The following is a 13,382-nucleotide window of genomic DNA, read 5'->3' as shown; positions in this document are numbered from 1 at the left end:
TGCACAAAAGATGCAGGTTGACATAAAAGCAGTCGCTGCCTCTTTGTTGCAAACTCTTCAATCTTTGTCTGGGTTTCAGAGCAAACATGAGAGGCAAGCAGCTTCAGATCAGCCTGACCTTTAACAGCAGCCCGGCCAGCGATAAAGACGAGAGCTAGAGCTCGTCTATCTTACGGAGGCCCATTCTGACTCTGACTTTCCCCGACATGGAGGAGCAAATTGGCAAACTGGCCCAATCAGAGGACTGACTGGTCTGTCAATGTCTGCACACTGACAGGCCATCCAGACTGTTTCTCCTCAAGGATTTCTCTCCTTTCCCTACATCTCGGACCCAAACAGGAAGCGGCAGAGCAGACCACCGCAGACCCTACACCCAAGGCAGACCAGCACCTTGTCCATCAGCAACAGGCTCTGCTCAACATCTGCCCTGCAGCACAAAACCTGGGGCTGTTTCCCAAAGACCGTCCAGTCTGAGTGGAGCTTGACCTGCCGCAGGATCACCTGGGAGCAGCAAGACCGGAGGAACGCTGCTGCTTCCTCTTTTTACTCAAAGGAAAACACCAAACCCGGCCTCTTCACTCCCCCTAGTGGTGGAAAGTGGATTGGATTGGGTCGGCAGAGAGAGACAGAGGGGGAAGGGAGGCAGAGAAAGCTGTCTGCAGAGCGCCGCCATTTCACAACCACACTGTTTACTGACATGGCTCGGCCATTGCAGCGCTTTTCCACTAGATGGAGGACTGAAGGGGTTGGGAAGCTGGTGGATTGGAAAACTGAGGAATCTCCAAACCTGAGGGAGGAGATCAGCCGTCCTGAAGGCCTCAGTTAACATAAAACATGGCAGATTAGACCAAAGCTGCAGCTGGAGCTTAAAGTCATTAAAGGCCTGGAGGTTGACAACAACCAGGCTCCATGTTTAGTAGAGAAAATGGGAATATTACAGAGCTTCAATCCTTCAGTATCTCTCCAACGTGGGTCTGGTATGTGAAGGCCTGAGACCTATCTTTAGATCTGATCCAAGAGGCCTGAAAACGCGTCACAAAGTACCAACGCTTTTCACAGTTTACTCTGAAGGACACAGAGGAAACGGCGCAACTGGTTCTTTGTTATCTTTATCTTCACGTTAAGAAAGTATTTTTTCAGCTCTCTGCAGCCTCTGATTCGAAAACAGGACACAGAACCTACAAGGCCAATGAAAGAACGTCAAAGCAATAAAAGCCACAAATTGGGAGAAATTTCTACAACTTTGTCAAGTCTGGATTTTGTTTCCCTTTGAGGAAAGACATGCTGTAAATGATCAGAGTTGGTTCGTTTTGAGATCCGTCCACAGACAGGATCCAACATGTAAACTCTCTGAGTTGAGACTCAACACCAAACAACAATTCAATACTTTCAATTCGAGAATCGTCTTCAAACAGAAGAGGAACTCAAACCAACTGTTTTTATTTTAGAAACAATGAAGCAAGACTGCATGTCCTCAAAGCACGAAGGCCAACCGAGAAAGAGCGCAGCATGTCTTTCCTCTTCTCTGTGTCAAGGAAGCATCATACCTGCTTTCTTCTCATGGCCTCCACTGAGGAGAAGAAGGCGTCAGAAAGGGAGGAGGAGGAAGAGGAGGAGGAGGAATGCGTGGGGAGAGAGAGGAAGAGGAATGGTGGGGAGAACAGAGAGAGAGAGAGAGAGCGCGAAAACCTGCAGAAGAGACTGCTCCCGATTTTCTTTTCTTTCCCCGCATGTGCATTCACCTCGCCGGTCATGTGACCTGTTGGCTCCCTCTGTCGGTTCTCCTCCTCCTCCTCTTCCTCAAAAGGGTCTCCACTGAGCATGCTCAGTCGTTTCAAACTGTAACACCACTCCGTGTCTCTCCACTGGTTGACCTCTGAAGATATCCAAGTCACCATGGAAGGGTTTAGACGTCCAAGCCAATCAATGGAGATGGATGTTGTTTCCCCCAGTTTTAACACACATTCACTCAAATCGCCCCAAAATATCTGAGTCATTTCTGAAGACATTTCATCCAATCAGTGTTTATGAGAAAGAACAAAAACTGTTTTACTGGAGTGTAATCGATTATTTTAGTAATCGATTACTCTTACGATTAATCGAGTAATCGGATAAAATAAAAAATAAAACACTAACAGCAGAGGTAATGTCGAATGTCAACATCAGTCCAATTTTTCACTTTTGAGTTTCCCTATCAATAACTTTTCTGTAGTTTAGAAAATCAACCTGTAACAATAACAGCTGAAGAAACAAACATCTGAAATTATATTCAATTCAATAATAAAGAGGCAGGCTCACAAATCTGCTTATAAAAAACGTCTATAGTCCAGCTTTTGGTTTTTTATGTTTTCATCTCCAGTCAGTTTATTAGATGAACTCTGACCTTGCCCATAGCTTTAGTGTTCATGTTAGCGACAGGATTGGACGCCTTCGTTCGTCACACACATCAACATCTACCTGCTACATGGACTCTAGGCATTTTAACGATGCTTATTGGTCCCCGAAAAAACGACAGAGACCCATCAACCAATAAAATCCTCCCGCTACGATCTGATCTGCCTTGAAAGGAAAACACTTAAAATAGAGCAACAGCAAGAAGAGGAAAAGATTGGCGCAGTCATTCATCCAGCGGCCCGTCGGGTTTTTGAGTCGAAAAATATTTAACGTTGACATGAAATGTGAAAAATCAAGTACTTTTCTCAAAATATACCAGGAATGATACTGGTTGTGCATATGAGGGCTGAAAAACGAATCACGACATGAGCATTTCATAAAGGTCAAAATAGATAATTATAGGTGAGTTTTTTGTTTTAAACATCTGAAATACCAGCAAACTGGAGATGTTTCCTGTTTTAGCCACGGTTTTCACTCCGCATGTTGTTTGTTTTTACGTAGTTCACGATAAACAATAAATCAATTAATACACGATAAATTAAAACTATCAACTTCGATTTAATTATCGGCTTTATTGTTTCTTCTGGCCCTTTTCTCTTTGTGTTGATGAAACTGAATGAATAACGACTCTCCTCCGGTGCTCTCCTCTGACCCTCCCTTCCTCGTTTCCTTAGTGCCCAGAACACAATACATGATCTTAGAGCTGTTGGCAGATTGTCGGCCCGTTTTCTAAACTTGAGACCATAAATTAGCCGACAGAAATCCGAGGTATAACGGTTCGATCCAGTTTGATCGTGCCGTGTCCAACAATGGGCACAAAAGAAAGGCTACAAGTCCAGCTAACTAACTTTAAAACCAGGCATTAATCTATTCCTTACTACAATCTACCTGCAATGCATGTGGCTACTGTCAGTCCTGACTGAATGAAAATCATTATAACCTATTTATGTCACATTAACGAAGAACAGCTGGAAAGTTACCGGGTTAATCAACTGCGGAAGCAATTGATAAACTCCTACCCTTGTTATTTCTATATTTTTTGCATGAAATGTTGAATAAACATTAATGCTGTTTCCACATATCATCTCCGATGTCCGCTGTACTTCGGGTTGTGCCGCCTCATCTGTTTGGGATTCCCCTCTTTAATTTCCCCCCAAAAAGCATGGAGGGGAATCCACGCTTACTGATTGGCTACGTTCAACAGGCTGCGTTGACGCTCACAGTCACTAAATATATGCAGTAAGCAAATTTTTCTTTTGACTGTACTTTCTCAAAATATTTATTTTTGAAATATCTTAACTTCAAAACAGAAGATGTCAGAGAACAAACCTTATTGGAAGAGCATAAACCCAAGAATATAACCCCAAGAATGGCAATCAGGAAAACCACAGACTTTAGCTCCTGTGGTGGTTCCCACTGTGTGTATTTAGTATATTTGGTGTTTGAATAATAGGAATAAGCAGTTGTATACATTTATTTGTGAATTTGAGCTATTTGCAGGTGGTTGTGGTCCCTAATCTCTCAAATACCATGGGATCAACTGTAAATTGATCTGTTTAAAATGTGCAAAATAAAAGTAAAAAGGGGCAAAACATACGCAAGTGTACAGGTATGTAATACTCTTACACGATTAAGAACATTTAATCCAAGATAGTTTAATTAACAACACTTTTAAAACCAAAACAAATAACGCACAAGTATTTTTGACACAAACAGGTTAGTGGATTTCTGAATGGTTGCCAGAAAGTTTCTTCCTCCAGCCACAAAGTATAACGTATTTATAAAGTAACATAACAGGTTTCATACAAACAAAAGATATGAGACACACTAACAATAAAAACTCAGTATCAGACCTGCAAGCTTTGCTACACCTAGAAATATGATACATTTAGCACAGCAGACCAAACCCAGCCCTACAGATAGTTTACACTAACTGTGTAAACTGGAAACTTCTCATCGGAGCAAACAGAAGTCACATTCGGTGTACCCCTAGGGTCAGCCATTGGACCCCTCCTATTTAATATCCATATGCTCCCACTAGCTCAGGTTATAACAGGAAGTAAGATCAGCTATCATAACCATGCAGATGATACACAACTTTACATCACGATGTCACCAGTGACTCTGAAACAATCCAGTCTCTGAACAGATCAATGTGTGGATGTGTCATAACGTTCTCTAAAACTCAGTCATTATCTTTGGACCAGAAGAGGAATGAGCCACTGAACAGATTCAGTTATTACAGCTACAAAATGGAGATAAGACCAGCTGAACGTCCAGAGGCACATAAAGATGGTTAGAAAGTCGGCCTTCTATCGCTTGAAGAGCATTTCCAGGTTTTAGCGACTAATGTCCCAGTTAGCTGGTGAAACTCATCCATGTATTTATCTTCAGTTGCATTGATTTGTGCAACAGTGTCTTCAAGTGTCTGCCTTAAAAAGAAAACCAATCGTCCAGCTGATCCAGAACGTTGCTGCTGGTGTTCTGACTAAAACCAGCAAGTTTTAAAGTCCCTTCACTGGCTCCCTGTAGCCCAAAGAATGGACTTTAAAATACTGATGTTAGTTTATAAATCACTGAACGGTTTAAACATCTGCAACCTTCCAAACCCCTTAGCTCTTCTGGTCTGGATCTCCAGAACCAGAACCAAACGAGAAGAGGTGGCATTCAGCTTCTATGCACCACAAATCTGGAACAAACTTCCAGAAAACTGCAAAACAGCTGAAACACTGAGTTCCTTTAAATCCAGACCAGGGTGTCAAACTCATTTTCATTTTGGGCCTAATCAAAAATCTGGATGTTCTTAAAGCGGCGGTTGTGCCAGAGTGTTCTGATAAAACCCATTAAACTGTTAAAAATGGCTCTTCCTCCAGAATTTTGAGGCTTTTTTGCAATAAAAATCACAGATCAATCAAGAGATTTTTACAATATTTGGGCAAATGTATGAAGTTAAATGTGACTTTTTATTAATCACCGTATCGATCACAGACTATAACCTGACAGCTGAGACAGCAGTCATTTAAACTCAAAGTTTTTGGCCAATTTTGTGAAAAGAAATTCAGTAAAATCAGAAAAATGTGGGGATTCGATGATTTTGTGTGAATTTTGCAGATTTGTGAAAAACTGGAGGGAGTTATTGGAAAGTAGAGGGCCACATAAAAAGCTACGGCGGTCCAGATTTGGCCCCTGGGCCTCGAGTTTGACCTAGATTAATAACTCACCTGTTTAGAGTTTCTTTTAATTCATAATAAATAAAATATTAATCAACGTATCTGATGTGTATTGATGATTTTAATAATGGCACTTGACAAAATAGTGTCTTTTACTGTGATGTGGTTCTGATGTTTTTATGATGTAAAGCACTTTGTTGCTGAAATGTGCTATTCAAATAAAATTGACTGAGCGAACATGAAACAGTTTTGTTTTGACCTAAAACTTTAAAGGCCTTAATATCCAGCAATAGAACATTTGCAAGACTGCAAAAGATTATAAACCAGACAGTTTCTTGCAGAAGATCTTGCTCCTCAATCTTTAATTGGAGAAAAAGACCAGAATGGAGCATTTAAGCAGAACCACCACTTTCTGAGTAGAACGATTGGTAATCAAACGCCAAAAATCCACCAAAACAAAACAGATCCGCAGATACCACTAAAGTCAGCAATTAGGGAGTTTTAATGTTTCTTATTCAGCTGCAATGATGAATAAACCAAAACTTCGCCAACAATTATAAAATTGCAATTTTGTTTAATCCATTTTATTATATATATTTCTGTTGGATATTTAAAATGTCAAACGTTCTTAGAAAAATTACGTTTATTTGAGAGAGCAAACGTATTGTATTTGAGAATGGTTTCGAAATAACTTTATAGTTTATCGCAATAATTTCTGGGCCAGTCGTACCATTCTAACGGTTTATAACAAAAAGCTGTAGAAAAAGCAAAGTTTTCTCACACCAACTCCTCCAGGTGGAAAAGTCAAAAGAAAAAAGTGTTATTGCTGCTCCTTCCTGATAAGGTTGCTTTGCATATCTTATCACTAAACTTCCCTCCAACAGCTTGAAGCCAGGAAACCAGCAAGAGGAAGAAAAATGTGCGTTACTCTACTGGAGCTGCAGTTGACCAAAACTTCTCCATTTTCAGCTCAGCTGGCATTGACAGGAGACTGGCTGCTTGGGAACTCTAAAATCGGACCTGATTTCCAAGCAGTAAACGCACCGTGGCTCAATGCTGAGCGTTTTCAGAGCAGATCAGGTGAGAAAACGTTCAGTCAGGTGAAGCATTGAAGCTGTAAGAAACTCAACCATCTTAGCAAGACATAATTCAGGGTGTCAGGATGCAACACAGAGCAAAGCTTCAGCAGATAACATGAAGGATGGAAAAATTAGAAAAAAATCTGCAGACATTTTGAAGTGCGCAAAAGAACAATGAAATCTGATTATTGATTATTTCAGTTGGGTTATAAATGCCTCTATCCACCAAATCTGTAGGATTTTGTTTTTTGCATTTTATGCCCAACTTTGTATTGTTTTCAATAAAGTATTGTTTTATAAACACCGTTAAATTTCCTATGAATCTTAAAGGTAACTAATTATTTTATTTCTAAATCAGCAGGTTGCAGATTTACAAAATAATTGGAAATATTTCACAAACATCTCCAGCTCTGAAACGAACACAATCATCTCTTTTTTTCTTATAATGAAATGAAAATATACCATAACACCAAACGGTTACCTTGACAATAGTCCAGCCGAGAAACAATTAGGATTTTACACTGAAACCAGAATGCTGTCTGAGCGCCCCCTGCCGTCTGACAGCACGCATTACCTCTTCAATATGTATAAAATAGAAAAGAAAACAAAAACTGGAGCCCAAAACAGATGCTGTGAACATTAAGGCTTATTTTAGTTAGTTTGTTTGTAATCTGGAGCTGTCTCTTTACTTATTTAGCCTCATAATTATTTCCTTTCAATGAAAATAAGGAAAATCAGAAACAGCACTGCCCTCTTTTAAACCACAAAGCAGCACAAGGAAACGATCAAATCCGCGTTCCCGTGATAAAAACAAGCAACCGCAAGCAGAAAAACTGCAAATATTGTGTTTAATTGGAGAAAAAGTGCAGAATAAACCCGGTTTCAGAGCTGGCGCCTTGCTACAGTTGAATTCATTAGTCGGTTAGCTTCCCTGCTGTAAACCACAGGACAGACAGCACTGCCGAACCAGCACCGCCGAACCAGCTGCAGATAGAAATACTTAAAAGGCCGCGTCGTGTTTTCCAAAGCAAACAGGCTCCAATAAAAAACCCTCTGTGGTTTTATATTTGATGGAGAGAAGCAGTCAGCTAGCTAGCATCGCTGCTAGCTAGCTGACCAGCGCTCGTAAATAGCCCCCGGTTAGCCGGGAAAAATGAAAAACAGCTGAAAACTAGGAATAATATCTCCTCGTGACGCTCGACTAAACATCTGTGCGTTTTTATGAGCGGCTAAAGGTGGACACAGCTTCAGGGGTAGTGACAAGGACCGGGAACGTGTATAACTCAGCCCCGACGGATAGCAGCGCAACGCGCCAGCGGTGATTATTCATGTTCCGGGGCGCAGCATCTTCCTGCACATTCAGTTGTCCTCCGGGTCCAGCACAAAAGCACAAGCCTGCGAGCTGGCAGCGAGCAGCTCACGGTGAAACTACAACCGGACACCGGCTCTCTGCGCGCCCGCAGACCGAGCGCCCGGCTGGCGGGAGGGAATGCGGTCCTACGGTACAGGAAAAGAGCAGCGGAGTGGGATGAGTTTAGCGTAGAAAGAGCTCTCATACTCACCTCGGTTTCTACCGAAGCCATGGTGCCTGGACGTTGGCTCCGCCCACTACCTATTACGTCACGTTTATTGATTCGCAATCAGCGACGCCACACCTTAGATTGGACACATTGAGCAGTCATGTTGTCAGACATAAATAGTGATCAGTTACCTTTACTCAGGTACATTTACTTGAGTAATGGAGTATTTCTACTATGCTGTACTTTTTTCTTTTACTTGAATAATTTAATTATAAAGTGTTTCTGCTCTTAGTTGATTTTATGGATTTTTTTACCCACTGAATAGAAAACAAACATATTTTGACCAAAAATTTACACACATCTGCAGTTTGTTTTCAAGTTTCATAAGTTATTTTATTGAGAGAAACTGGTCTGGAAACTTTATTGCTACTTTTGTTACTTATTTGAATTATTGTAATTTTGGTCAAAATTAAATTTTTGAGGAAAATTTAATTTTAAAAATAAAGATTATGAAATATTTAAAGTTGGTATTGGGATACATCCGTTGCCAATATTCAGGTATTTATTGTATTTATTTTTTATTTATTTGACTTTTCAAACCCAACACATAGCTTGTCTATAAACAAGAGGTCTCACTTTAACATAAATTGTAGGTGTGTCTGCATTTCATTCGATTGTGTTGAAAACAAGATTGTTGTTCATTCAATGAAGTTACTCGTAGTATCCAGAATTTTACTCTTTTTATTAACTACGAATATTGTTGGAAGAATATTGTTCATAATTGTAAATATGCATATGTTTATATATCAAGCTGGTGTCCCGATCAACATTTCATTCCAGCTGGTGGCGCTGCTGCACCAGAACGTTCCTCACCGACCGCATTACCAGAGAAGAAGAAGAAGTTGTAAAGGAACACCCGCCATGCAGGAGCGCTTCAGTTGAGTTTTCGCGTTTAAACCGCCTCTTTGTTTGCTATTGTACATGCAGTCAGCTGCAGAAACAAACTCTGGACTTTAAGAAATCTCAGTTTAACCGAACTTAGTGGCTAAAAGCCGCCATGACGCAACAAGCCGCGGCTCTTCAGACCTACAACAACGAGCTGGTCAAGTGTGAGTCTCTGTTTTGACATTTTAACCGCCCAAATCTCTCAGTTTTCTGTTTTTAAAGGGGGTTGTCACGTTGTTTCGGTTCGAAATCTGCTCCCAGTAAACAGCTTAACAGCAAAATGATCAGTTTTAGCAGGACGTACGCTTATAAAATAACTCTTTCACGCACTGTAACTGATTTTAGTTGTAAAAACAAAGATTTAAATGTGGCGTTAGCCTTCCAGACAGCCTGATTAACGCTCACAGATTAGCATACAGAGTTAAAACCAGCTTCTAACTCTGCACTGCACGTTGATGCAGCTGCAAGCTTTAATTTAGCTGTAACTTTTAATCAGTTTTCTGAAACATTCATCCTCATCTGTGGGATGGAAAAGCCAGGATGAAATCCTGCTTTTCATCTGCAAGACCTTAAACACATAATCTGTTTAAGGTCTTCAGTCTCAGGTTCATCTGAGATTATTTTTAGGCTGACCTTTTAAAAATAGCTCCTTTTTCATGTCAAACGTTGTGGTGAACAAAACGTATGTCTTAAAAATGTAAAAAGAAGTTTTAATTTAGTTTGCAGTAATGATAAAACCATAAATGTTTGGCGACAAACGAGAGATGCACCGATCAATTGGCCAGAGATCGGAATCGGCCGATTATTTTATTTATTTATCAGCTCTCATTGGTACAATGAAGTATTATTATTATAATTTTTTACTTGTGTTGTTATGATTTTATCCTTATTATTAACTCTTTTGCTCGTATTGTGACAAGTTGCTGTCGAACAACCTGTGATATTATTTTCTCAAAATATTCTGACTTTTTGTCATATAACTTAATTCTTGTTTTATCTTGACTTTATTCTGGAATTGTTGCAACTTTTTGTCATATTTTTACAATTTTATTCTGGTATTTTGATTTACTTTCATACATTTTTTTTCTCTCATTATTACGATATGATTATTTTTTTTGCTTGCTTTACAACTTTATTCTGATAATACGACTTTATTCTCATATAATTTTGTCTTAAACAAACATACTAGCCGCAAACCTTTGAAACTCCTCCTCTCCCTGAAGTATCCTAGCAGCTAATTTTTCGACTGTTGTTTGAAGAATGACCTTCCCTTCTGTCTTGTCAGGTATCGAGGATCTGTGCTCGAAGCGGGATGAGCTGAACCGCCAGATCCGGCTGGAGGAAGAGGAGAAGGACCGACTCCAGAACGACATCCGGCTTCTCTCCGAGAAGCTGAGCCGGGTCAACGAGAGCATGGCACAAAGACTGACCATCAGGGCCAACCTGGACCGCACCATCGCAGAGACCGAGGCTGCATACGCCAAGGTATTCATGTTAGCTAAGCATCATGACGTCAAGGTTGTGATCAGTTTTTTTATTTTCATTGAAAAATTGTGTTGTTTTGTTTTTTTTGACAAAGTTTTGCGTACATTTGTCATGTTTATGAAAACTTTCCATCAGAAAAACCGCAACCAGAGTTTCCACAACCTTATAAAGCCTTAAATTATTATCCGACTTGTTTTTGCTGAACTCCCTTTGCCCCCTGGCTAATTACTGAAAACAGAAACTCCTGAACTAGTCTGACTGGGAAAACATCAGGAAGACCAGGAAGCCATGACGCTCTGGTTAAAGATCTCCTTCTAGCATAAACAAAGCAACACAGCAGATATTTGAGATGAGACACTGAGTTTTATCGTCCTGTGGAAGCAGATGATGAGTGTCACTCAGTTGCTGCTGCGTTAAAGGGAGATGAGACGATCCAGGAAGAAAAGATGGCTGAATTTAGTCTAAAGAAGTTCTCTTTTTTTAAAGAGTTTTTAAAATAAATACCAAAACACTAAATATAAAATGCAAATTTAAGAATATATGCAGTAAATGAACTTAATTATTGAGGAAAGTATCATAAATTAAGTATAAATCTGGATGATTTTTTTCTTCCACTAAACTTTCAACTAATATGCTTAAGTCTTTTTTGACAATGAAGCTGACTGTACAAGATGTAAAGTTTAAATTCTAATTGTCTATGGCAAATGTATATTAAAGTACATTAAAATCTAAATAAACATTCTATTAAGGCTTTTCTTCCACTAAACTTTCCTTTTAAACACCCAATCACATGGTGCAGGATTTATGGTTTTACAACAGACAGAAAATGTATTTTCAAAATAGTTAGAAAAGTATTATAATTCAAGTATGAATCAAAATTTTTACAGTTTTTCCTTCCACTTAACTTTCCACTTACATGCTTAGATATAGAACTCTGCGCAGCTTCTTTAGCAGCGACCTTTTTTAACAGAAACATAAATGGAGTTTTCTTCCTTTTGCTACCAAAAATCCTTTGAATGAACAGAAACATTGGAATAAATGAAGTGATAAATGTTCTGGGCCGTTTTTGTTTAATCTGCTTTCTCTGTTTTTCCTCTGCAGATCCTGGAGAGTTCCCAGTCTCTACTGAGCGTCCTGAAACAGGAAGCAGGAAACCTCAACAAAACCCCAGAGTCGTGGAAAAAGTAGCACCAAGAAAAACTCTGTACTCTGCTGGACCCTGATTTTGCACTTTTAAACAAACTTTCCTGTTCGTTTTATTAATATATTTGTTTTTTTCTCCTTTTAAAGCAATAAATGTTTGATTTTTAGTTGTACGTCTCCAGTCACTCATTCACAGCACATCTTTTAGTTTAGTTATTTATTCAGCTTTTATTTTACAAGTACGATGTCTTTTTGTTTTTTCAGCTTACAGTAAGCACATGGAGCTTTACAGACAGGAAGTGATTAAAGGATGAACCAGGAAGTGAAGCGTTTGGTTTCAGACAGAGAGCAGGAAGAGGTGGATGCCACGCCTCTACAGCAGCCAAAATAAAAAAAAATCATGACCCTTGAACTCTCACCCCCCATTTTCAACCTAGATTTTAAGCAAAAGTGAGAACGCTTCTGCTAAGGTGCTAACAAGAAGGCTAATTTTTGGCTTAGCATCTCTACACTAACCTCTAGCGCGCTTAGCTCCTCCTAATATTTATTCAGGTAAATTCTAAAGTGTTGCTTTGTAAACTTTCAGTTGAATAAAATTAGACATTGCAGTCCTGAACGCACTTGAGATATTCTTTGGGTTAGCGCATTAGCATTTTTGCTAACCGCTTATGTTTCCTTAATTAATATTCATGCAGATAAATTCCAAAGCACTAATTTCTTTGGGTGTTTTGTAAACTTTTGCTTGTAAACTTTTGCTTGAATAAAGTTTGACATCTCCAGTGCCAGAGATAGCTGAGCTAATCTGCTAATAGCAGAGCTAACGTTTTCTGGTTTAAGTATTTTTGCTAACCTTTAGCGGTTTTAGTTTCTCCTGAATGCATTTTGTCTGGGTGAATACTGAATTGCTAATTTTGTAAACTTTCAGCTGACATCTGGACACACTTGAGCTAATACGTTAATAGCAGTGGTGATTTTTCCTATTGCTTTTGCTAACTTTCAAAACATTTAGCACACTTAGCTTCCCCTAACATGTTGTGTAATCAACACACGTTTGGTAACAACATGGCTGAATTCAGTTCTTTAGCATTACATACAGTTTTGTTGCTACATTTCATCATTAGCAGAACTAATGCTAATTCTTAGTGCTTTGCTTTTAGTGTAAATAGCATTTTGAGGTAAGAAAATGAGTTGGATTTACTGCAAATGCACACCACACTTCTCAGATTTCACTGAGAACTATACCTTTGTTGGTTTGTCACATAAAAATCTCAGTAAAATACACTGACATTCAGCCCACTTTACTCCAATACCTCTAAATAAAATCCACTACAACCAATTATCTTATTAAAAATTTAAATCACGTCCCAGATGATTAAAAGGATTAATTTAATGTGATTTGCCAAGTAATTTCAGGTTTGATGTTAAAATTACTAGAATGTTGCATTTTTTAATGGAGAAGTACATTACAAAACAGAAGAAAAGTGTGGTGTGCAATTGTATCCATCCTCCTTTTGCTCAAATATCTGTAAATAAACCAGTTTACATTCAAGGTAACTTAATATTCAGAATTATTTAGAATTTAAATTAATGAAGCCATTCTGCAGCAATTTGCACTTCATAATCAGAAACCCAACTGAATTTGTTTT

General features: G+C 39.1%; 2 protein-coding genes across 3 annotated transcripts in view; one reads left to right on the top strand and one right to left on the bottom strand.

Moving 5' to 3' along the window:
• The window catches only part of ehmt1b (euchromatic histone-lysine N-methyltransferase 1b), a 28,251-nt gene extending 19,984 nt beyond the window's left edge, over positions 1-8,267 (bottom strand). Inside the window, exon 1 of one of the 2 annotated variants that reach the window (XM_055040598.1) lies at positions 8,206-8,267. In XM_055040598.1, the coding sequence (XP_054896573.1) occupies positions 8,206-8,226 (21 nt within the window). In that variant the 5' untranslated portion in view covers positions 8,227-8,267. Of the gene's footprint in view, positions 1-1,547; positions 1,914-8,205 lie in introns of those variants that run through there. The other variant, XM_055040597.1, reaches the window with a different exon arrangement.
• Positions 8,268-9,050: 783 nt separating this feature from the next.
• ssna1 (Sjogren syndrome nuclear autoantigen 1) lies at positions 9,051-11,903 on the top strand. Its single transcript, XM_055040452.1, has 3 exons — positions 9,051-9,272; positions 10,394-10,593; positions 11,695-11,903. Exons 1-3 carry the CDS (start codon positions 9,221-9,223, stop codon positions 11,779-11,781), a joined length of 339 nt encoding a protein of 112 aa, XP_054896427.1. The 5' UTR covers positions 9,051-9,220; the 3' UTR covers positions 11,782-11,903.
• The last annotated feature ends 1,479 nt before the right edge of the window (positions 11,904-13,382 follow it).

The sequence above is a fragment of the Poeciliopsis prolifica genome, unplaced genomic scaffold (assembly GCF_027474105.1).
Source record: "Poeciliopsis prolifica strain line A6 unplaced genomic scaffold, Auburn_PproV2 SCAFFOLD015, whole genome shotgun sequence".
Classification (NCBI taxonomy): Eukaryota; Metazoa; Chordata; class Actinopteri; order Cyprinodontiformes; family Poeciliidae; genus Poeciliopsis; species Poeciliopsis prolifica.
This window is presented reverse-complemented; position numbering and strand designations above follow the sequence as displayed.